At 39.4% G+C, this 19176-nt stretch overlaps 1 protein-coding gene across 2 annotated transcripts; it reads right to left on the reverse strand.

Moving 5' to 3' along the window:
• Positions 1–1683: 1683 nt before the first annotated feature.
• LOC133570633 (uncharacterized) lies at positions 1684–12922 on the reverse strand. 2 transcript variants are annotated; one of them, XM_072916499.1, is made up of 2 exons: positions 12535–12922; positions 1684–3207 (listed from the first exon to the last, which is right to left on the reverse strand). In XM_072916499.1, exons 1-2 carry the CDS (start codon positions 12719–12721, stop codon positions 2426–2428), a joined length of 969 nt encoding a protein of 322 aa, XP_072772600.1. In that variant the 5' UTR covers positions 12722–12922; the 3' UTR covers positions 1684–2425. The 2 variants fall into 2 exon arrangements, with proteins under 2 accessions (XP_072772600.1, XP_061779311.1); XM_061923327.2 differs by lacking the exon at positions 1684–3207 and adding an exon at positions 6206–6648.
• Between the last annotated feature and the right edge of the window lie 6254 nt (positions 12923–19176).

A 19176-nucleotide genomic window follows, 5' to 3' on the forward strand; every position in this document is an offset into this window, starting at 1 on the left:
CTACCTAGGTTCCATTCTAGAGGCTAATCTTTCCTGAGATAAAATGGCAACCAAGGTCATCAAAAAGGTCAACCAACGAACAAGATTTCTCTGTAGAATCTCCTCTCTGGTCAACAAAAGCACCATGAAGATTCTGGAGGGAACTCTCGTTCAACCCTTTTTCCATTACGCATGCACCTCCTGGTACCCTAGCACCTCCAAAACCCTCAAATCTAGACTCCAAACATCCCAGAACAAGCTAGTCAGATTACTTCTAGACCTCCACCCCAGATCACACCTCACTCCTACCCACTTCTCCAAAGTGGGCTGGCTCAGGGTGGAGGACAGAGTAAAACAACTTGCACTGAGCCTAGTCTATAAAATCCGCTACACCTCCCTGATACCGAAGTACATGTCAAACTACTTCCTTAACGTAAATGACCGCCATAACCACAACACCAGGGGGAGCTCCACTAACCACGTTAAACCCAGATTCCCATCTAACAAAGGTCTTAACTCATACTCTTTCTATGCCACATCAATGTGGAATGCGCTCCCAACAGGTGTAAAAGAAAGGGCATCTCTATCCTCCAAAACCGCAATAAAAGAACACCTCCAGGCAACTTCAACCCTTGACTAACACCCTCCCTTCCTCATCATACCTCTTCGGATTGTAAATAATCAAATGTAAACAATCAAATGTAGTCACTTTTTCTTATAATTTCTGATCTCTCTCTTTATGTCCACTACTTGCTGTACATATGTACCAAGTCAGACCTACACTGTTCCAATGTCAATTTCTCTGACTGAAGTGTTGATACCAACCAAACGTACCCCCCCCCCCCCCCCCCAACCCCCCACCCCCTTCATATCCCACACCCCGGATTGTAAATAATGTAAATAATTACATTTATATACTGTGATGATTAACTTGTGTGATGACTGTATTATGAAAATAGTATATATCTGTATCATAAATCGATTTAAGTGGACCTAGACTTAAACAAGTTGAAAAACGTATTCGGGTGTTACCATTTAGTGGTCAATTGTACGGAATATGTACTTCACTGTGCAATCTACTAATAAAAGTCTCAATCAAGCAACATGCATCTGCTAGCTCATGATCGCCCCCACTTCTCAGTGTGGCGAGTTGGAATACTACAAAAAGCACTCAGTGCTTAAATCTGTATTTTTAGTCTTATTATCAAGGAATAATGAGGTCACACTTATATTAAAACATTAATGCTAAGGTTTCGTCCAGTAGTGGGCCGATGATGATGATGATGATGATGATGATGATGAAGATGTATATGTGCAAGTGAACAATTGGATCCACAAGGGACAACAACCCTTTCCACAGACGACACACACACATCAGAAACATAAATGTTAGAAGCCTACAACAATATATGTGAAGAAGACTTTAGGATTAAAAGTGAAGATGTGAGGTGAAATAAGTACAAATGCAGCAATAAAAACAAGCAACTCCACTCACGATGGCTCTAAAGTTCAGTGATGTGTTGCTAACTTCAGCATTTTTCTTCTTTGTTGATGTTTTGCAGTAGCTAACATCCATGATGTAACAATGCTGCTAATCTACCAGAGTCCACATTTTGTTAAACATTTTATTCATTCATACTTTTAATTGGATAATAACAATAAAATGCAATGGAAACAAATTGATTTTATAAGACACAAAAAAAAACCACATGAAAATAAGATGTCCTCTCTTCAACAATGATAAAATAAAATACAATAGTAGCTACATATATAATATTCAATACATGCACACAACTTATAAAGTAAGTACAGGACAACATATAAGACTAGAAGATGAGAAGCACTACATACAACATCAAATATACATTCATATTAAACATGCTGTGTTTTTAAACTACATTTAGCACAATCACTGTTTAAGTGTTTTTACATCCCTGCAGCTTCCATGACTGTTACACACTTGTGTTTACTGACCTGATACTTATACCTGAACATCTTATCACACACAGTGCAACTAAACGGTTTCTCTCCAGTGTGTGTTCTCATGTGTGTGGTCATGATTTCCTTGCTGGAGAAACTCTTCTTACAAACAGAGCAAGTAAAAGGTTTCTCACCTGTGTGTGTTCTCATGTGTAATATAATTTTCTTCTTAGTGTTGAATCTTTTAGCACAAGCTGAGCAAGCAAAAGGTTTCTCTCCAGTGTGTGTTCTCACGTGTGTGGTCATAATTTGCTTACTGGAGAAATTCTTCTTACAAACAGAGCAAGTAAAAGGTTTCTCACCTGTGTGTGTTCTAATGTGTAATATCATGTAATTCCTAGTGTTGAATCTTTTAGCACAAGCTGAGCAAGCAAAAGGTTTCTCTCCAGTGTGTGTTCTCATGTGTGTGGTCATTTCACCCTTTCTGGAGAAACTCTTCTTACAAAAAGAGCAAGTAAAAGGTTTCTCACCTGTGTGTTCTCATGTGTGATATCATTTCATACTTGGTGTTGAAACTTTTAGCACAAGCTGAGCAAGCAAAATGTTTCTCTCCAGTGTGTGTTCTCATGTGGGTGGTCATGTTACGCTTTCTGGAGAAACTCTTCTTACAAACAGAGCAAGTAAAAGGTTTCTCACCTGTGTGTGTTCTCATGTGTGATATCATTTCATACTTGGTGTTGAATCTTTTAGCACAAGCTGAGCAAGCAAACTGTTTCTCTCCAGTGTGTGTTCTCATGTGTGTGGTCATGTGACGCTTTGTGTAGAAACTCTTCTTACAAACAGAGCAAGTAAAAGGTTTCTCTCCAGTATGTATTCTCATGTGTACTGTAAAATTATACTTCCTTCTAAATGATTTCCCACATTCAGAGCAGTCAAAGTGTTTGTTGTTAGTGTGATGTCTCCTATCACCTTTAGAGTCATTTTTACTCTCCAAAGGTTTTTGGATGTGGTCACTGTGATCAGAAGAGTGTGACATCATGTGGTCCATGTCTGACAGTGGAGTAAAGATGCTGTCTGGTTCTGACTTGATATCTTCACAATGCTCTCCATCAGCTTCTGTGATGTGTTGACTTACAAGCTCCGCCCCTCTGTTCTCCTCACTTTGACTGTGATGAAGCTGTGAGGACTGAGCTTCATCTTCATCATGAAGCTGCTCCTCTTTAATGTGGGAGGGGGCCTGTAGCTCCTTCTGTCCCACACTGGTGTGCCACTCCTCTTCATGACTCCCCGCTGACACCCGCTGGACGTCTGCAGAACATAGAACGCAAAAGAGGTGTTACTGTATTTTACTTTGCAGCTCTTATGCCAACCATCCACATGATGTGAGGTTGGCCTAATCAAATATATGCATAAAAACTATCATATCTAAATCATTTATAGCTCTTATTACACATCCTACTGGAAGTCTTTTATGGTTGTGGACTTTTATTAACCAACAACAGGACAAACATGAAATATGGTGATGATTGAATAATAGTTAGTTAGTTAAATGGATATGCAGTCACGGGTGGCAGATGTGGGGTCCTAGTCCTTGTTTGTTTACATGGACGTCCTCGCAAGACGCAAAGGTGTATGATGAAATCCAACCTTACCTGCATGATTTATCCGTGAGAAATGGGTAGTCATTATAATAATCATTTTATTTCCTCTGGTTTTCTCTATAATTCTGACAACTTTACTGAAGTTCCGCTAACTCCGGAAAGAACCGTTGAAAATACCCAGGTTTTTAACTTTACGCCCTTTACCACAACAGAGGTCATGAGTGAGGGCTCTAAAAAAAACTTAAGCCTAGAAAGTCAGCTGGCTCAGATAAGTTGGAGCCGCTCTTCCTAAAGTTGGCAGCTGAAATTATAGCTGGACCACTGACTCACATTTTTAACCGTACTCTAATTTCAAATGAAATCCCCTTGGATTGGAAATCTGCCCTTGTAATCCCCCTATTAAAAGGAGGTGACCCTAGTAATCTAAATAATTACAGACCGATCTCTAAACTCTCTGTTCTGGCAAAAGTGCTTGAATCCCTTATCAGTGAACAGATAAAAGACTTGTTGGACACCAACTTTATTCCGTCACCATTTCAGTCAGATTTTGGCAGAAATCACAGTACTGTTACTGCTGCTATGAAGTTTATAAATGATGTAACTGAAGCTCTTGACAAGAAGCAGTGCTGTCTGTCCCTCTTTATTGACTTTTCAAAGGCATTTGATACTGTTGATCATGTCATTTTAATCAAATGTCTTTCAGCTATTGGTTTTTCTCAGCAAGCAGTTGGATGGTTTGCAAATGACCTCACAAGTAGAACTTAGGCTGTTCAGATAGAAGGTTCCTTCTCGGACGGACTGCAAGTGGAAAAGGGTGTCCCTCAAGGTTCTGTGTTGGGCCCATTATTAATTAATAATTAATCATCTTGGACAGAATATTCCGAACTCAACTTTCCATTCCTACGCTGATGATACTGTCATATACTGCACAGCACTCACTCCTGCTGAGGCTTTTAAATATCTACAACAAGCATTTGACAGAGTACAAGAACAACTTTGCTATCTTCAACTGTTTTTAAATGCAGAGAAAACAAAGTGTATGTTCTTTACCACATCAAAAACTGTAAGATCAGCACTGTGTGAGAACATTTGAACAAGAAATGGGCAACAAATTATGTTGGTATCTTCTTTTAAATATTTAAGATTTTTAATTGATGACCACTTGAGTTTTAAAGAGCACATTCAGTATGTTGTAAAAAAAAAAAAAAAAAAAAAACTGAAACTTTTACTGGGATTTTATTATAGAAACAAGTCTTGCTTTTCTTTTACTGTGAAACAGAAATTGGTGGAAACAACCTTTTTACCTGTTATTGACTATGGAGATGTGTTGTACATGAATGCTACTGTTGGTTGTCCCCACAAGCTGGATAGTGTGCACCACGGGGCACTGAGATTCATCACCAACTTACTCACCATTGTGTGTTACACTTAATGGTTAACTTACTCACCATTATGTGTTATACTCAATAGTTAACTTACTCACCATTGTGTGTTGTACTCAATGGTTAACTTACTCACCATTGTGTGTTACACTCAATGGTTAACTTACTCACCATTGTGTGTTATACTCAATAGTGAACTTACTCACCATTGTGTGTTATACTCAATGGTTAACTTACTCACCATTGTGTGTTATACTCAATGGTTAACTGGACATCTTTATGTGCTCGACGCCTCAATCATTGGTATGTGTTCATCTACAAAACCATTCTGGGTATCACCCCATCTTATCTGTCTTGTATTTTTACAAAGAAACAAGGAAGTCACAATCTTCTTTTAATGATTGTTCTGCAGTTTGTCGTCCCCAAAGTAAGAACTGAACTGGGCAAGAAAGCATTTAGGTTTTCAGCAGCGAAGACTTGGAATAACCTACAATCCAATATTCAACTTCAAACCCTTGTTACATTGAATGAGTTTAAAGCTTCTGTGAAATGATTGCAGTCCACCTTGTCTGTATGCACATGTGTTATGTCAGCAAGTTTTAATGTTGTACATTTGATGTTTTAAGTGTTGTTTTCAGTTTTTAATGTAACCTTGCTGCTGCTCTCTTGGCCAGGTCTCCCTTGGAAAAGAAATATTTGATCTCAATGGGATTTTACCTGTTAAATAAAGACTAAATACAAAATAAAAAAATAAAATTCACTGAATATTACACACTGCAAACTTCCTAAGAGCCAACAAACGAAATAAAACATCACTTACTGTACAAGGTCTGCAGTCACTATGACGCAGACTGATAGAATGTTGTTATATTTCCGTTTAGATGAAGAATGATTCATAATCGTCGCACGGAAAAGGGGGGTGACGTCAAGTGTCTTTTTGTGTCGTTCGCCATTGCTGGGTCTAAATTGGCTGTCAAATGATACCAACTTGTCAGAGTATGTCCTCATCCTTCTACTATCCAGGTGAGAGGCACGATTCATGATCTGGAATAATCTTTCACCAGCACCGAGGTGAGAAAGGAGCTCACCCACAAAATGCAAATGGAGTATTGTTGGCACTTTTGGATGGTTATAGAGGACCTCCCATTGGCTTATTTATATTTATGAGTTAGAATGTGATTTTAAAACAATATATATCAACCATGATGTCTTTTATAATGATTGTGAACGATAGAAACATCCCCCAAAAAAGTGCAGTTTCCCTCTAAATTCCAATGATTAGATTTAAGACTTGAAGTGTATGAGCATGAAGTGATGAAGCCTACTTGGATGAGTCTTCTAAGACAAAGTGAACAGTCCAGTTGTGATGGATTGAATGCCCTGAGAATAAAATGATATGTGCTTACTTGGACTGTGATGAAGCTGTGAGGACTCAGGTGCTTTGTCTTCATGCTCTTCAGTCTTCACAGAGACAACAGTCAGTGGAAACTTGCTGACATCATCCTCCTCCTGCCCTACAACACACTCTCCCTCCTCTTCCTCTTTCATGTGTGGATCCTCCTCTTTCTCTTTCATGTGTGGATCCTCCTCTTCCTCTTTCATGTAGGTGGGCTGTGGATCATCCTCTTCCTCTTTAATGTGGGTGGGCTGTGGATCCTCCTCTTCCTCTTTAATGTGGGTGGGCTGTGGATCATCCTCTTCCTCTTTAATGTGGGTGGGCTGTGGATCCTCCTTTTCCTCTTTAATATGAAGGGGCTGCTGGACATCTTTTGGGTAAATAAGTAAAAAAGATAAAGAGAGAATAGAAATAGTTTTGGACTGACACTGTTAACACAATGACATTATTTGTGTTCTTTCGTGTGTTGTGTTAAAAGTGTGTAGCAAAACAACCAATAAAAACACGGGAAATACTTCCTTTTGTCCCAGCCACTAAAATTAATTCAAAAGTGAGTACAAAAACAGACTTGGAAATTTGATGAGGAGCAAGTTTTTTTTATAAGTACAAGGCAGCATTGATTGAGGCATTCTTAACTTTACACTAACTGATAGAATGTGTGTAAATATTTTATTCTGTATACGGTCTATGACACCTAAACTTTATCTCTAAACTTAACAATATTTTTTTAATGACATAGTCATCACCATAACTTCAATATCATGGTAATAAAAAAAATCTAATTCCAGAATCATTTAAAAAAAACATTCATGGTATGTTTTTGTCATCATGCAGAATACTTTTTTGTGGTCATTTTGTTGGCTAGGCCAAAACAAACTTTTGCCAAAACATGTTTTACTATGTGCTGTTTTATGGAGTATATCCATCAACAATTCCTCTTTAGGAATTGGAGACCATCTACGACACGCTGACAGAAAGCCAGTCACCTTTATGTTCTTTTAATAATTCATGTGTTGACTACTTTGGTTACTGAAAATAAATGTTTACTTTCACTTATTGTTGCATGTAAGTCAGAATCAGGAAGTGAAATTATAACTTTAAATGGATTTGATTACAGTATAACATGTATTTGGTGAGTGTGTGAGTTTTAAATAATACAACTCAATCAATTAACATACTACTCAACGATACATACCGATGATACATTGTTTGGCATGAGATTCGAGCAGATGAAAACTTTTGCAAGCGTCACCAAACTAGCTTAAAGTAGACCTGAAAAGAACTCCTTACTGTAAACTAGGCAATGCTGCCTCTCGCTGTCTAAAGGAGGAAGTGCACCTCACTGTTGAATTCCAAAGTGAACTTAAACACTGGTTTTACATACATCATCAATACATTCAACAAACAAGACTGAACAAACTGCTTATTTTCTGTTTTAACATGTTCTATCTACACTTCTGTTAAAATGTAATAATCACTTATTCTTCTGCTGTTTGGATACTATACATTATTTTTGGATGATACCACAAATTTTGATACCAAGTAGTTACAGGATCATACATTGGTCATATTCAAAGTCTTCATGTGTCCAGGGACGTATTTCCTGAGTTTATAAACATAAGATACATGTTTAAAAAATGAAAGAAGATGTTGTGATGCCAAAAAAAATTGATGTAATCATAGTAGTAGTACTTTTTAGAGGCGGCATAGTACCGAATAGGATTAATTAGTATTGCGATACTATACGAATGCTGGTACACCGTACAACCCTAGTTCTTACATAGTAGGATCACCCGGCTGGTGGGTAGAAATACACTTACGACTCTAACACAAGCACTCATTTAACCCCACTTTGACTACTGAGTTCATGTTTGGAAGCCCTGAAAAACAAACTCCAGACAACCCAAAACAAAATGATTGGGCTTCTACTCAACCGTCCATCTCGGGCTCACCTTTCAGCCAACCATTTCCTTAAAGTGGGTAGGCTCTTGGTAGGTGACAGAGTACATCTTCTTGCAGTTGGTCTGGTGTACAAGATACACCATACCACTAAAATACCCATGTACCTGTCTAGATACTTCAAAATATATTGACCATTATAACACCAGAGGTAGTTGTACAAGTCACATTCAACCAGATCTCACTCCAAAAAAGGTTCTAATTAGTTTGCCTGCTGTACCACCAACATGTGGAAGTCCCTATCAGTAGCCACAAAGGACTGGAAATCCCTTACTTCCTTCAAAGCAGCTTTGACAAGACATTACAGGTTGTTGTTACTCGTAACTGGGAATATACAAAGCCTTTTGCTGCAATTTTCTTGCAGTATTGTTTTCTTTTTGCTACTTTCTACATACTTTGTGTTCTATCTGTGTGAGTGAACAAATATTTCAACTGAAACCATCTCAGGCTTTCTTGTAGCAGTGAATGTGTACCGTGATGAAAGTGTAGCCTTTAATATGCAAACTTCTCATAACTCCTTCAATCAATCAATCACACATTGTTACAAACTGAGAGGAACATCAACCTCAAACGGTCTCGTTTTCATGAAGAATCTAAATGAAAGCATTGCATCATCCCCACAAGACAAAGCATCTATTGAAGAAAAGTGTTAATAATGAAATATAAAGTTAGTAAAGATGTGAGAGTAAGAAGTAAACAAAGCTGTTGTGTGTAACACAACTTGATGTTTCTTGAAAACAGCGTCCAGTAGTTGATTGTTCTCTTTCGTTCTAGAGAGTTCCGCCTGGTAATCTGCTATCGTTCGTTCGCACATTTCCACACTATCACAACACTTTACACTCACATGTTCACACTATCACAACACTTTACACTCACATGTTCACACAATCACAACACCTTACACTCACATGTTCACACAATCACAACACTTTACACTCACATGTTCACACAATCACAACACCTTACACTCACATTTTCACACAATCACAACACTTTACACTCACATTTGATCTCTACTTAGCGATGTGTTGATAACATCCGCGTCTCTTTGTTAGCAGCTAACAAGCTAAGCTAGCTAAACTTGCTAGCACGATAAGGTTCTCGCTCACCGAGACGGGTTTTTTCCTGAATTAAAGACTCAAAGATGTATTTTATACGACGTAAATATGTCAAACTGGAGAACAAATAATAAGACTGACTTATTAGCGTCCTTCTGGCTTCTTTCTGCGTCAATGTGCTTTCACAACAGTTGGCACGCTTGACGTTACAAGACGGTTCTGCTCTCGTCTATGACTGCTCTGCTCTCGCGAGATGTGTCATGCGCAGAAGACTCAAAGCTTTGTTGTTTGTAATAAAATGATTAATTTTATTATTTTGTTGTAATTGTTACATTAACTAAAATGATGTGTATATTGTTGTATTATTCACCAATAAAACGATACAATTTAGTCCTGTGTTTTATTCTGATGATAATGAAAAATGAGGTAAAAGGCAAAGTGAAAGTGAAACTAAGCTACTGCCTCTCGCCTACACGTCAATTTATCATGTGGTAGCCAAAAGTCACCAGTAGATGGCAGTGCAATATTGTAAAGTCCTACATATAGTACTTTCTAAATGTTGCTGCTCATATTAATAAAGCGCTAAATCCTTTATTTTTGACAAAATACCTCTAGTAGTGATACAAATGTGCTCTGGCAAAATACTATTATTTCCTTTGTTTGGCTTGAAAGAAGCTATGAAAATAAACATGACAAAAAATGAGTAGTTCTCAGGGAGAAAAAAAGGTTGGAAATGATGTCAAAGGACCAAATCCTCTGTTTAAGAATAATACGAATAATAATAATCAATGTTATTTATAAGGTGCCTTTCTAGAAACGATACAAACATTACAACATTGAACAATATAAAACAGAAAATGTCAGTTTAGACAAGAAACTAGAAATAGCTGAAATGAAAGTGATTAAGCATTCTGGAATAAGTGTGCTCTTGATTTGAAAAGGCTAAATGAGTCCATATTGTGGAAGTCTTGCTGTTCCTAAAATATGGAGGGTCAAATTGGACAAAATTCAACAATTGATTGATTGAAATAAATACATCTTTAAATAATTACTTAAAAATGTGATAATTCATTACAAATGGAATTAAATACATAAATGTATTTTATCTTTCAAACTCAGCCATCAAAGTCAGTGGGCGGGTCCTAACATCTGATTGGTTCCAATGACCAGAGAGAATAGCGGTTGATATCTTTGTCCGAAAGTGAGGAAATTGTTACATCTTTGTAACTGTTTTGGACTTAAGTTTGCTTGTTATCTGTATGTGGTATATAAGTTCCTGTCCTGTGCCCATATTGGGTATTTTTCACTTCCTTGTGCTGTTCACAGGCTTCCACACCAACTGCCTGATATGCAACCGGGACACACCTGTACCATGTTGCCAATCAGTCTCTTATTTCAGTCCAGATTGTCAACCAGACAGCTTCGGATCATTGCTTCGCGTACGTGTGATGTTTCCGGTACAAAATGAGTTCCGTCTCTTGCGCATTTACTTCTGCACTCGCCTTCTTTTGATTCCCCCACTCCTTTTGTGGTTGAGTTTTCTGTTCTTTTCTTCCCTTCATGTGAGTGCACCTTTTGTTTGTATTAAATAATATTATTTTACTCAGCGTCTGCCTCCCGTCTCTGCATCCTTGGGGTCTCGTTCGTCACTAAGCTGCGTTCCAGCTCCTGACAGAAATAACTGTATTAAATTCTTCTACTTTATTTGCTACATGCTGTGGGTCAGCATAGGTCTTACTTGCACATGTTCCACATCTACCAGCAACTCCCCAAAAAGTATTAAAAAGTATGTCCTTCTAAGACGTCATGTTTTCAAATACTTTTAAAGTTCCAAAGATATGAAGATATGACGGGGTGAGGTTGTGGATATTCAAGAAATACACGACGCACTTAACCGTGTAACAAATGATCCAAGGAGGGGAACCTTAAACGATGGGTTAGTGTGGCTGACACTGGGCTTAAGCTGAATAATTGTTTGTTTAAGGAGTTATCTGGCTTAATGTAGACAGGGCCTGACTTTGCCTGTGACCTTTGCTGAATTAATTTTGTCAAATCTTTTAAGGAAGTCCTGGTCTCTGACTGTTCAATGGCAGAACATATAGTGTATATATATATATATATATATATATATATGTATATACATATATATATATATATATATATATATATATATATATATATATATATATATATATATAAATACATCCATTTTCTACCGCTTGTCCCTTTATATATGTGTGTATATATATATATATATATATACATATATATATATATATATATATATATATATATACATATATATATATATATATATATATATATATATATATATATATATATGCAGGGCTCAAATTTAACCACGGCAACCGCGGCATTTTCCGTGGCCACCCTTGTGACTTGCCGTAATGCCCGAAAAAACTGACCGGCATTTAAGGCAAGAACATGCCGTGACCTCCCTTGACTTTTTACTTGTTAATGGACTATGGATGTAACAATAAACGGTATAATGATACATCCATCCATCCATCCATTTTCTACCGCTTATTCCCTTCGGGGTCGCGGGGGGCGCTGGAGCCTATCTCAGCTACAATCGGGCGGAAGTCGGGGTACACCCTGGACAAGTCGCCACCTCATCGCAGGGCTAAAATGATACACAGCGGTGAAATTCCAGATGTTTAGTAACACGTTTACATTTTTAATGACCGAAAAACCGCCATTTATCAATGCATTTTACGCAACTGCTTACTTCCTGAATACTGAAGCGCCGCAGCGTCTGCTCATGCTCACTAGAGTCGTACGGCTCGGGAGACATGGCGGTGACTTCATGGACTTTATTTTGAAAATGTTCCCTCCGAGCTAACGGAGCCGATCTCTTCGTTTCACTTCATTTCAATGGCTTCTACTTCCATGGAGTGTCGGTGTGCGATTAAGAGCACAATGCTGTTGGAGGAGAACAATATTTGATGTTGCACTTTCATTTTGAACCTGAAGCTAGCTAGCCTCCTTTAAGGTAACACTTTTCTTAACCTTAAAAAGTTACAATTGGAGGCCTGTATATGTGTGTATACAAATAGTAACAAGCTAGTTATTGATTTTTAGTTTTAGTTTAAGCAAGTTGCAAACAAGACACTTAAATGTTTGCGGTCATTGTGATTATATTATACATTAAAATGTCATTTTCTTGTTTTTAGTCAATATAAAGTTAGTAAAGATGTGAGAGTAAGAAGTCAACAAACCTGTTCTGTGTAACACAACTTGATGTTTCTTGAAAACAGCGTCCAATAGTAGATTGTTCTGCTCCTTTGTTCTAGAAAGTTCCGCCTCGTATTCTGCTATCGTTCTTTCTAACACTACAAATATTTCTTCAACGGCAGCAGTTAGTCGCTGATCCACCAACGCTCTCAACATGTGTAATGTAGACATTTTCACACAATCACAACACTTTACTCTCACACTTGATCTCTACTTAGCGATGTGTTGATAACTTCTGCTAGCAGCTAACAAGCTAAGCTAACTAGCGAGCTAAGCTAACTAACAATAAACGAGCACGAGAAGCGGCACAGTGCTTCTAGCACATCGAGACCATTTTATCCTTGAATAAAGAATCAAAGATGTATTTTATACGACGTAAATATTTCAAACTGGAGAACAAATATTAAGACTGACTTATTAGCGTCCTTCTCACGTCTTTCTCCGTCGATGTGCTTTCACGACAGTTCGCACACTTGACGTTACAAGACGGTACCACTCTGCTCTCGCGAGATGTGTCATGCGCAGGAGAGCCAAAGAAACGATGCGTCATCACGGCCACCTTTTGAATCATTGACTGCGTATTTAGTGCACTACAGCAGTGGTCCCCAACCACCGGACCGCGGCCCGGTATCGGTCCGTGGATCGATTGGTACCGGGCCGCACAAGAACTAAAAAAAAAAAAAAAAACTAATTCTTGTGCAGCCCGGTACCGGTACCAAAAATAAAATAAAATAAAATAAAAAATAAAAACACTTACAATTAGTACACTTACCCAAAAAACCTCCCTCCCCCATTCACACTCATTCACACAAGTTAATTTAAAGTAGCAATGATAGTCACACACACACTAGGTGTGGTGAAATGTGTCCTCTGCATTTGACCCATCCTTTTGTTCACCACCTGGGAGGTGAGGGGAGCAGTGGGCAGCAGCGGTGCCGCGCCCGGAAATCATTTTTGGTGATTTAACCCCCAATTCCAACCCTTGATGCTGAGTGCCAAGCAGGGAGGTAATGGCTCCCATTTTTATAGTCTTTGGTATGACTCGGCTGGGGTTTGAACTCACAACCTACCCATCTCAGGGCGGACACTCTAACCACTTGGCCACTGAGTAAAAGGGTTGTTTCTTTCTGTTATTAATATTCTGGTTCCTACATTATATATCAATATATATCAATACAGTCTGCAGGGATACAGTCCGTTATCACACATGATTGTATTTTTTTATGACAAAAAATATATATATATATAAAAAATAATAATAATAACACCCCGGTCCGTGGGACAAATTTTCAAGCGTTGACCGGTCCGCAGTTGCATAAAGGTTGGGGACCACTGCATTACAGGGACAAGCGGTATAAAATGGATGGATGGATACAGAGGTCTATCAGTGATTAAAATCACCATAACTCACTGAATGTTCAACTGATTTTCAGGCCGTTTGCTTGAATTTAAATGTCAGACACGTAATTATCATGCAACATATTTTGAGTCAACATTAAAATGCTGCTTTTCATAGCAAAATAAATTCAGGTGACATCAGGTGACTACAGGGCACCTTGTTAGACACCGACTCTGAACCCGGGTTGGCCAAACTCTCTCTCTACACGACTCTGGAAAAGAGCACACATCAGTGACCTCTAGAGGACAATGCCAGTAAATACTCAACATTGTTACTATGTTTTTTTGTTTGATTGATTGAGACTTTTATTAGTAGGTTGCACAGTGAAGTACATATGCCGTACAATTGACCCCAATAAATTTTTCAACTTGTTTAAGTCGGGGTCCACTTAAATTGAGCAAAGCATTTTTGGTTGAAAAAAAGAGATAAAGAAGTAAAATACAGCACTATGTCATCAGTTTCTGATTCATTAAATTGTATAACAGTGCAAAATATTGCTCATTTGTAGTGGTCTTTCTTGAACTATTTGGGAAAAAAAACAAAAAAAACCCTAAAAACTTGTTGTAAAAAAAACAAGCGATTCAATTATAAATACGGTAAAGATTTCTACACATAGAAGTAATCATCAACTTAAAGTGCCCTCTTTGGGGATTGTAATAGAGATCCATCTGGATTCATGAACTTAATTCTAAACATTTATTTTGTTGAAGTATTATTCAATAAATATATTTATAAAGGATTTTTGAATTGTTGCTATTTTTAGAATATTTAAAAAAAATCTCACGTACCCCTTGGCATACCTTCAAGTACCCCCAGGGGTACGCGTACCCCCATTTGAGAACCACTGGACTACTCCATGAACAATGAAATAAATTAACAATAAAATAGTCTACATATAATTATTGCTTCAAGTTCTAGTCAAGTTATTCTGCAGTATAAAGTATCGTACATTTACTGACATTACTGTCAATAGTGTCAATACTGGCAAAAGACTACAATAGGCATTAATGTAAAGTATTGTACATTTGTACAAACTGTCGATATGCTGTGTGTCGTCTCCGCCTGCAAGTACAGAATAGTTGATAGCAAATGATGGCACCTGTTATTATCCGGACATGGATACACAGTGACTCACTGTTCTCTGAGATGCAAAAGACATTGTCATGCATTCTATTCATTTGTCATTTACTGTTGCAGTAAATTGTAAATATTGTTGACATCTACGGTCCATGTATGTAATACTTCTATGATATATAATGTCATGTACATTGTAGCACAGTACATTTCACAGAATAAGAATAAGAAAGTGCTCATTCTGACTTATCTTCCAAAGGTTGATAGAATAAAGAATGATTTAAACTTATTAGTGCCTCACTCATTTTGCTGTTGCTGCAGCACGCCATATTGCTGTTTGTAGGCGTAATACGCTGTCTGCAGCACCCATTCATCCAGACACAGATTGAAAGCCAGGGTGGTCTATGATGCACGTCTCCACCCCTTCCTGCTCCATTGTTCTGGCCACTGCCTCCAGCTCATGACAGCAGGCACACTCAGCCACTGTCTCCATGTTCACACAGTTGTGACATGTACACCTGGAAATAGAAATATTCATAATATTTGTAAATCAATTCATATTATTGACACCTGCAATCTGCAAACATGTGCAATAATTAATATTATCATTGTCTTGTTGTGGATCTTATTAATCTACATGCATATTTTTAGTATTGCCGGTATATGGAGCTGTGGCCCATAGAGATAATGGGTAATTAATTAGGTTTGACATTGTGTCAAAGATAGATACTTAGTCTATAGATAGGCCTGGGGTGTAAGTTGCAACACTAACAGTAACAGTGCAAGACTAGGCCACAAGCTAAAACTAGTCTATAAATAAATAACATTTTACTATTCTGTATTCTGAAGAAGATCTATGTCGTGTGCTACTCCAGCATCAATACCAGCAGCGTCCTCCTGACCGTCACCGTCAGCGTCGGGTTCAAAGCGGTATGGCTTTATCCCTCTCACAGCTTCTTCCCTATCTGAATCGCTTCCACTCCCCACTCGTCCTTCACTCGCACTTTCCTCATCCACAAATCTTTCATCCTCGCTCAAATTAATGGGGAAATCGTCGCTTTCTCGGTCCGAATCGCTCTCGCTGCTGGCGGCCATCATTGTAAACAATGGGGAAATGTGAGGAGACTTTCAACTTGTGACGTCACGCTACTTCCGGTACAGGCAAGGCTTTTTTATCAGCGACCAAAAGTTGCGAACTTTATCGTCGATGTTCTCTACTAAATCCTTTCAGCAAAAATATGGCAATATCGCGAAATGATCAAGTATGACACATAGAATGGATCTGCTATCCCCGTTTAAATTAAAAAAAAAATCATTTCAGTAGGCCTTTAAGGAACTCCGGGCGGTTCTCATCCATCCTCACCATACATGGTGTTGACAGTGCACTGCTTCCCCTTCCTGAGGCGGCGGATGGTGTTCCAGAATCGCTTCGAAGCCGTCCGGAAGTCGCTTCCCCAAACTCCTCCTATGTCCGAGTTTTTGCCTCCGCGACCGCTGAAGCCGCACACCGCTTGGCCTGTCGGTACCTGTCCACTGCCTCCGGAGTCCTATGAGCCAAAAGAACCCGATAGGACTCTTTCTTCAGCTTGACGGTATCCCTTACCGCCAGTGTCCACCAACAGGTTCTAGGATTACAGCCACGACAGGCACCAACTACCTTACGGCCACAGCTCCAATCAGCCGCCTCGACAATAGAGGTGCGGAACATGGTCCACTCGGACTCAATGCCCAGCACCTCCCTCGTGACATTTTCCAAGTTCTTCCGTAGGTGGGAATTGAAACTCTCTCTGACAGGAGACTCTGCTCGATGTTCCCAGCAAACCCTCACAATGCGTTTGGGCCTGCCAGGTCTGTGCGGCATCCTCCCCCACCATCGCAGCCAGCTCCCCACCAGGTGGTGATATGTAGAAATCTCCGCCCCTCTCTTCAGCCGAGTGTCCAAAACATGAGGCCGCAAATCCGATGACACAACTACAAAGTCGATCATGGAACTGCGGCCTAGGGTGCCCTGGTGCCAAGTACACATATGGACACCCTTATGTTTGAACATGGTGTTTGTTATGGACAATCTGTGACGAGCACAAAAGTCCAATAACAAAATACCACTCAAGTTCAGATCCGGGCGGCCATTCTTCCCAATCACGCCTTTCCAGGTTTCACTGTCGTTGCCAACATGAGCATTGAAGTCCCCCAGTAGGACAAGGGAATCACCCGGGGGAGCACTTTCCAGTACTCCCTCGAGTGTATCCAAAAAGGGTGGATACTCTGAACTGCCGTTTGGTGCGTAAGCACAAACAGTCAGGACCCGTCCCCCCACCCGAAAGCGGCGGTAAGCTACCCTCTCGTCCACTGGGTTGAACTCCAACGTGCAGGCTTTGAGCCGGGGGGCAACAAGAATTGCTTCCCCAGCCCGTTGCCTCTCACTGCGTGCAACGCCAGTGTGGAAGAGAGTCCAGCCCCTCTCGAGAGAACTGGTTCCAGAGCCCTTGCTGTGCGTCGAAGTGAGTCCGACTATATCCAGCCGGAACTTCTCCACCTAGGGTACTAGTTCAGGCTCTTTTCCCCACAGTGAAGTGACATTCCACTTCCCAAGAGCCAGCTTATGTAGTCGAGGATCGGACCGCCAAGTGCCCTGCCTTTGGCTGCCGCCCAGCTCACAACACACCTGACCTTTATGGCCCCTGCTATGGGTGGTGAGCCCATTGGAGGGGGGACCCATGTTGCCTCTTCGGGCTGTGCCCGGCCGGGCCCCATGGGGACAGGCCCGACCACCAGGTGCTTGCATCGTGCCCCAACTCCGGGCCTGGCTCCAGAGGGGGGCCCCAGTGACCCGCGTCCGGGCGAGGGATATCGGAGTCTCGGTTTTTGCATTTCCATAGAAGTCTTCGAGTCTTCAAATTTTTTATTAATATCATAATTGTTTTTTATTTATTTATTTGATAATATTATTATTACTTTAGTTTGTGTTGTTTTTTGGCTGTTTTTCTCTATTTATGGGGGCGAGGGGTGTCATCGCTGGGAAATAAACAAAAATAATATTTTGACCTTTAGGGCAGACAATAGATGTATGATGTATGCAAACATGATGTAATGGATAAGAAGGTCTGATGCTGGATGTCAATAAAAAAATAAAAAATATATATTTTGTAAGTAAAAAATGTATCTAAATGAAGTAAGAGTAGTTGTATTGATAGAAGTAGTTCTCACTTCTCTCATGCGGACTGTAGCCTCCACATAAAAGACAACAATCCTGCCTTCCAGTCACAGTGTGCTGACATGACACTAGATTGCTTATCCCTCATTATCCAGGGTGTCAATCTTGGCTCAGCTCATTTCTGAGAGTCCATTTGTCACATCTGGTTACACCAGGCCGTGCCTTATGTTTGCCTTTTGCTAGTATTTTACTTCCTGTCCTGTGCTTTTATTTTGGTGGCTCTTCTAGTTTTGTTGGTGTTTTCCTGTGGCTGCTTCACTTCTGTCCCCGAGCATTTCCCCTCACCTGTTTTCTGTTTGCAATCAAGACTATTTAAATTGATCCTTTTGCTACCTTCGTTGTCTGGACATTATTCTTTGTTCACGGGTGACCATCGACTATACTTTTTGATGCCAAGCTCTAGTACGCACGTACTTTGTGGACGCCATCTGCTCCACATTTCCTGTGAGTGTTTTGCTGGGTTTCAGCAGTTTGCTTTGTTTTCTTCATAGTTCCCTGTTGCTCTCGGTTTGTGTTCTTTAATAAATAAATATCCCATTTTTTACTGCACGGTGCCAGATGTGAGGTGAAATAAGTACAAATGCAGCAATAAAAACAAGCAACTCCACTCACGATGGCTCTAAAGTTCAGTGATGTGTTGCTAACTTCAGCATTTTTCTTCTTTGTTGATGTTTTGCAGTAGTTGACATCCATGATGTAACAATGCTGCTAATCTACCAGAGTCCACATTTTGTTAACCATTTTATTCATTCATACTCTTAATTGGATAATAACATCAATAAAATAAAATAGAAAATATGCATGAAAAAATAACTAATAAAAATAAGAAGATGTTCTCTGTTTAACAATGAGAAAATAGAATAAAATAGTAGCTACATATATAATATTCAATACATGCACACAACTTAAAAAGTAATTACCGGTACAGGCCAACATATA

The sequence above is a fragment of the Nerophis lumbriciformis genome, linkage group LG28 (genome assembly GCF_033978685.3).
Source record: "Nerophis lumbriciformis linkage group LG28, RoL_Nlum_v2.1, whole genome shotgun sequence".
NCBI lineage: Eukaryota > Metazoa > Chordata > Actinopteri > Syngnathiformes > Syngnathidae > Nerophis > Nerophis lumbriciformis.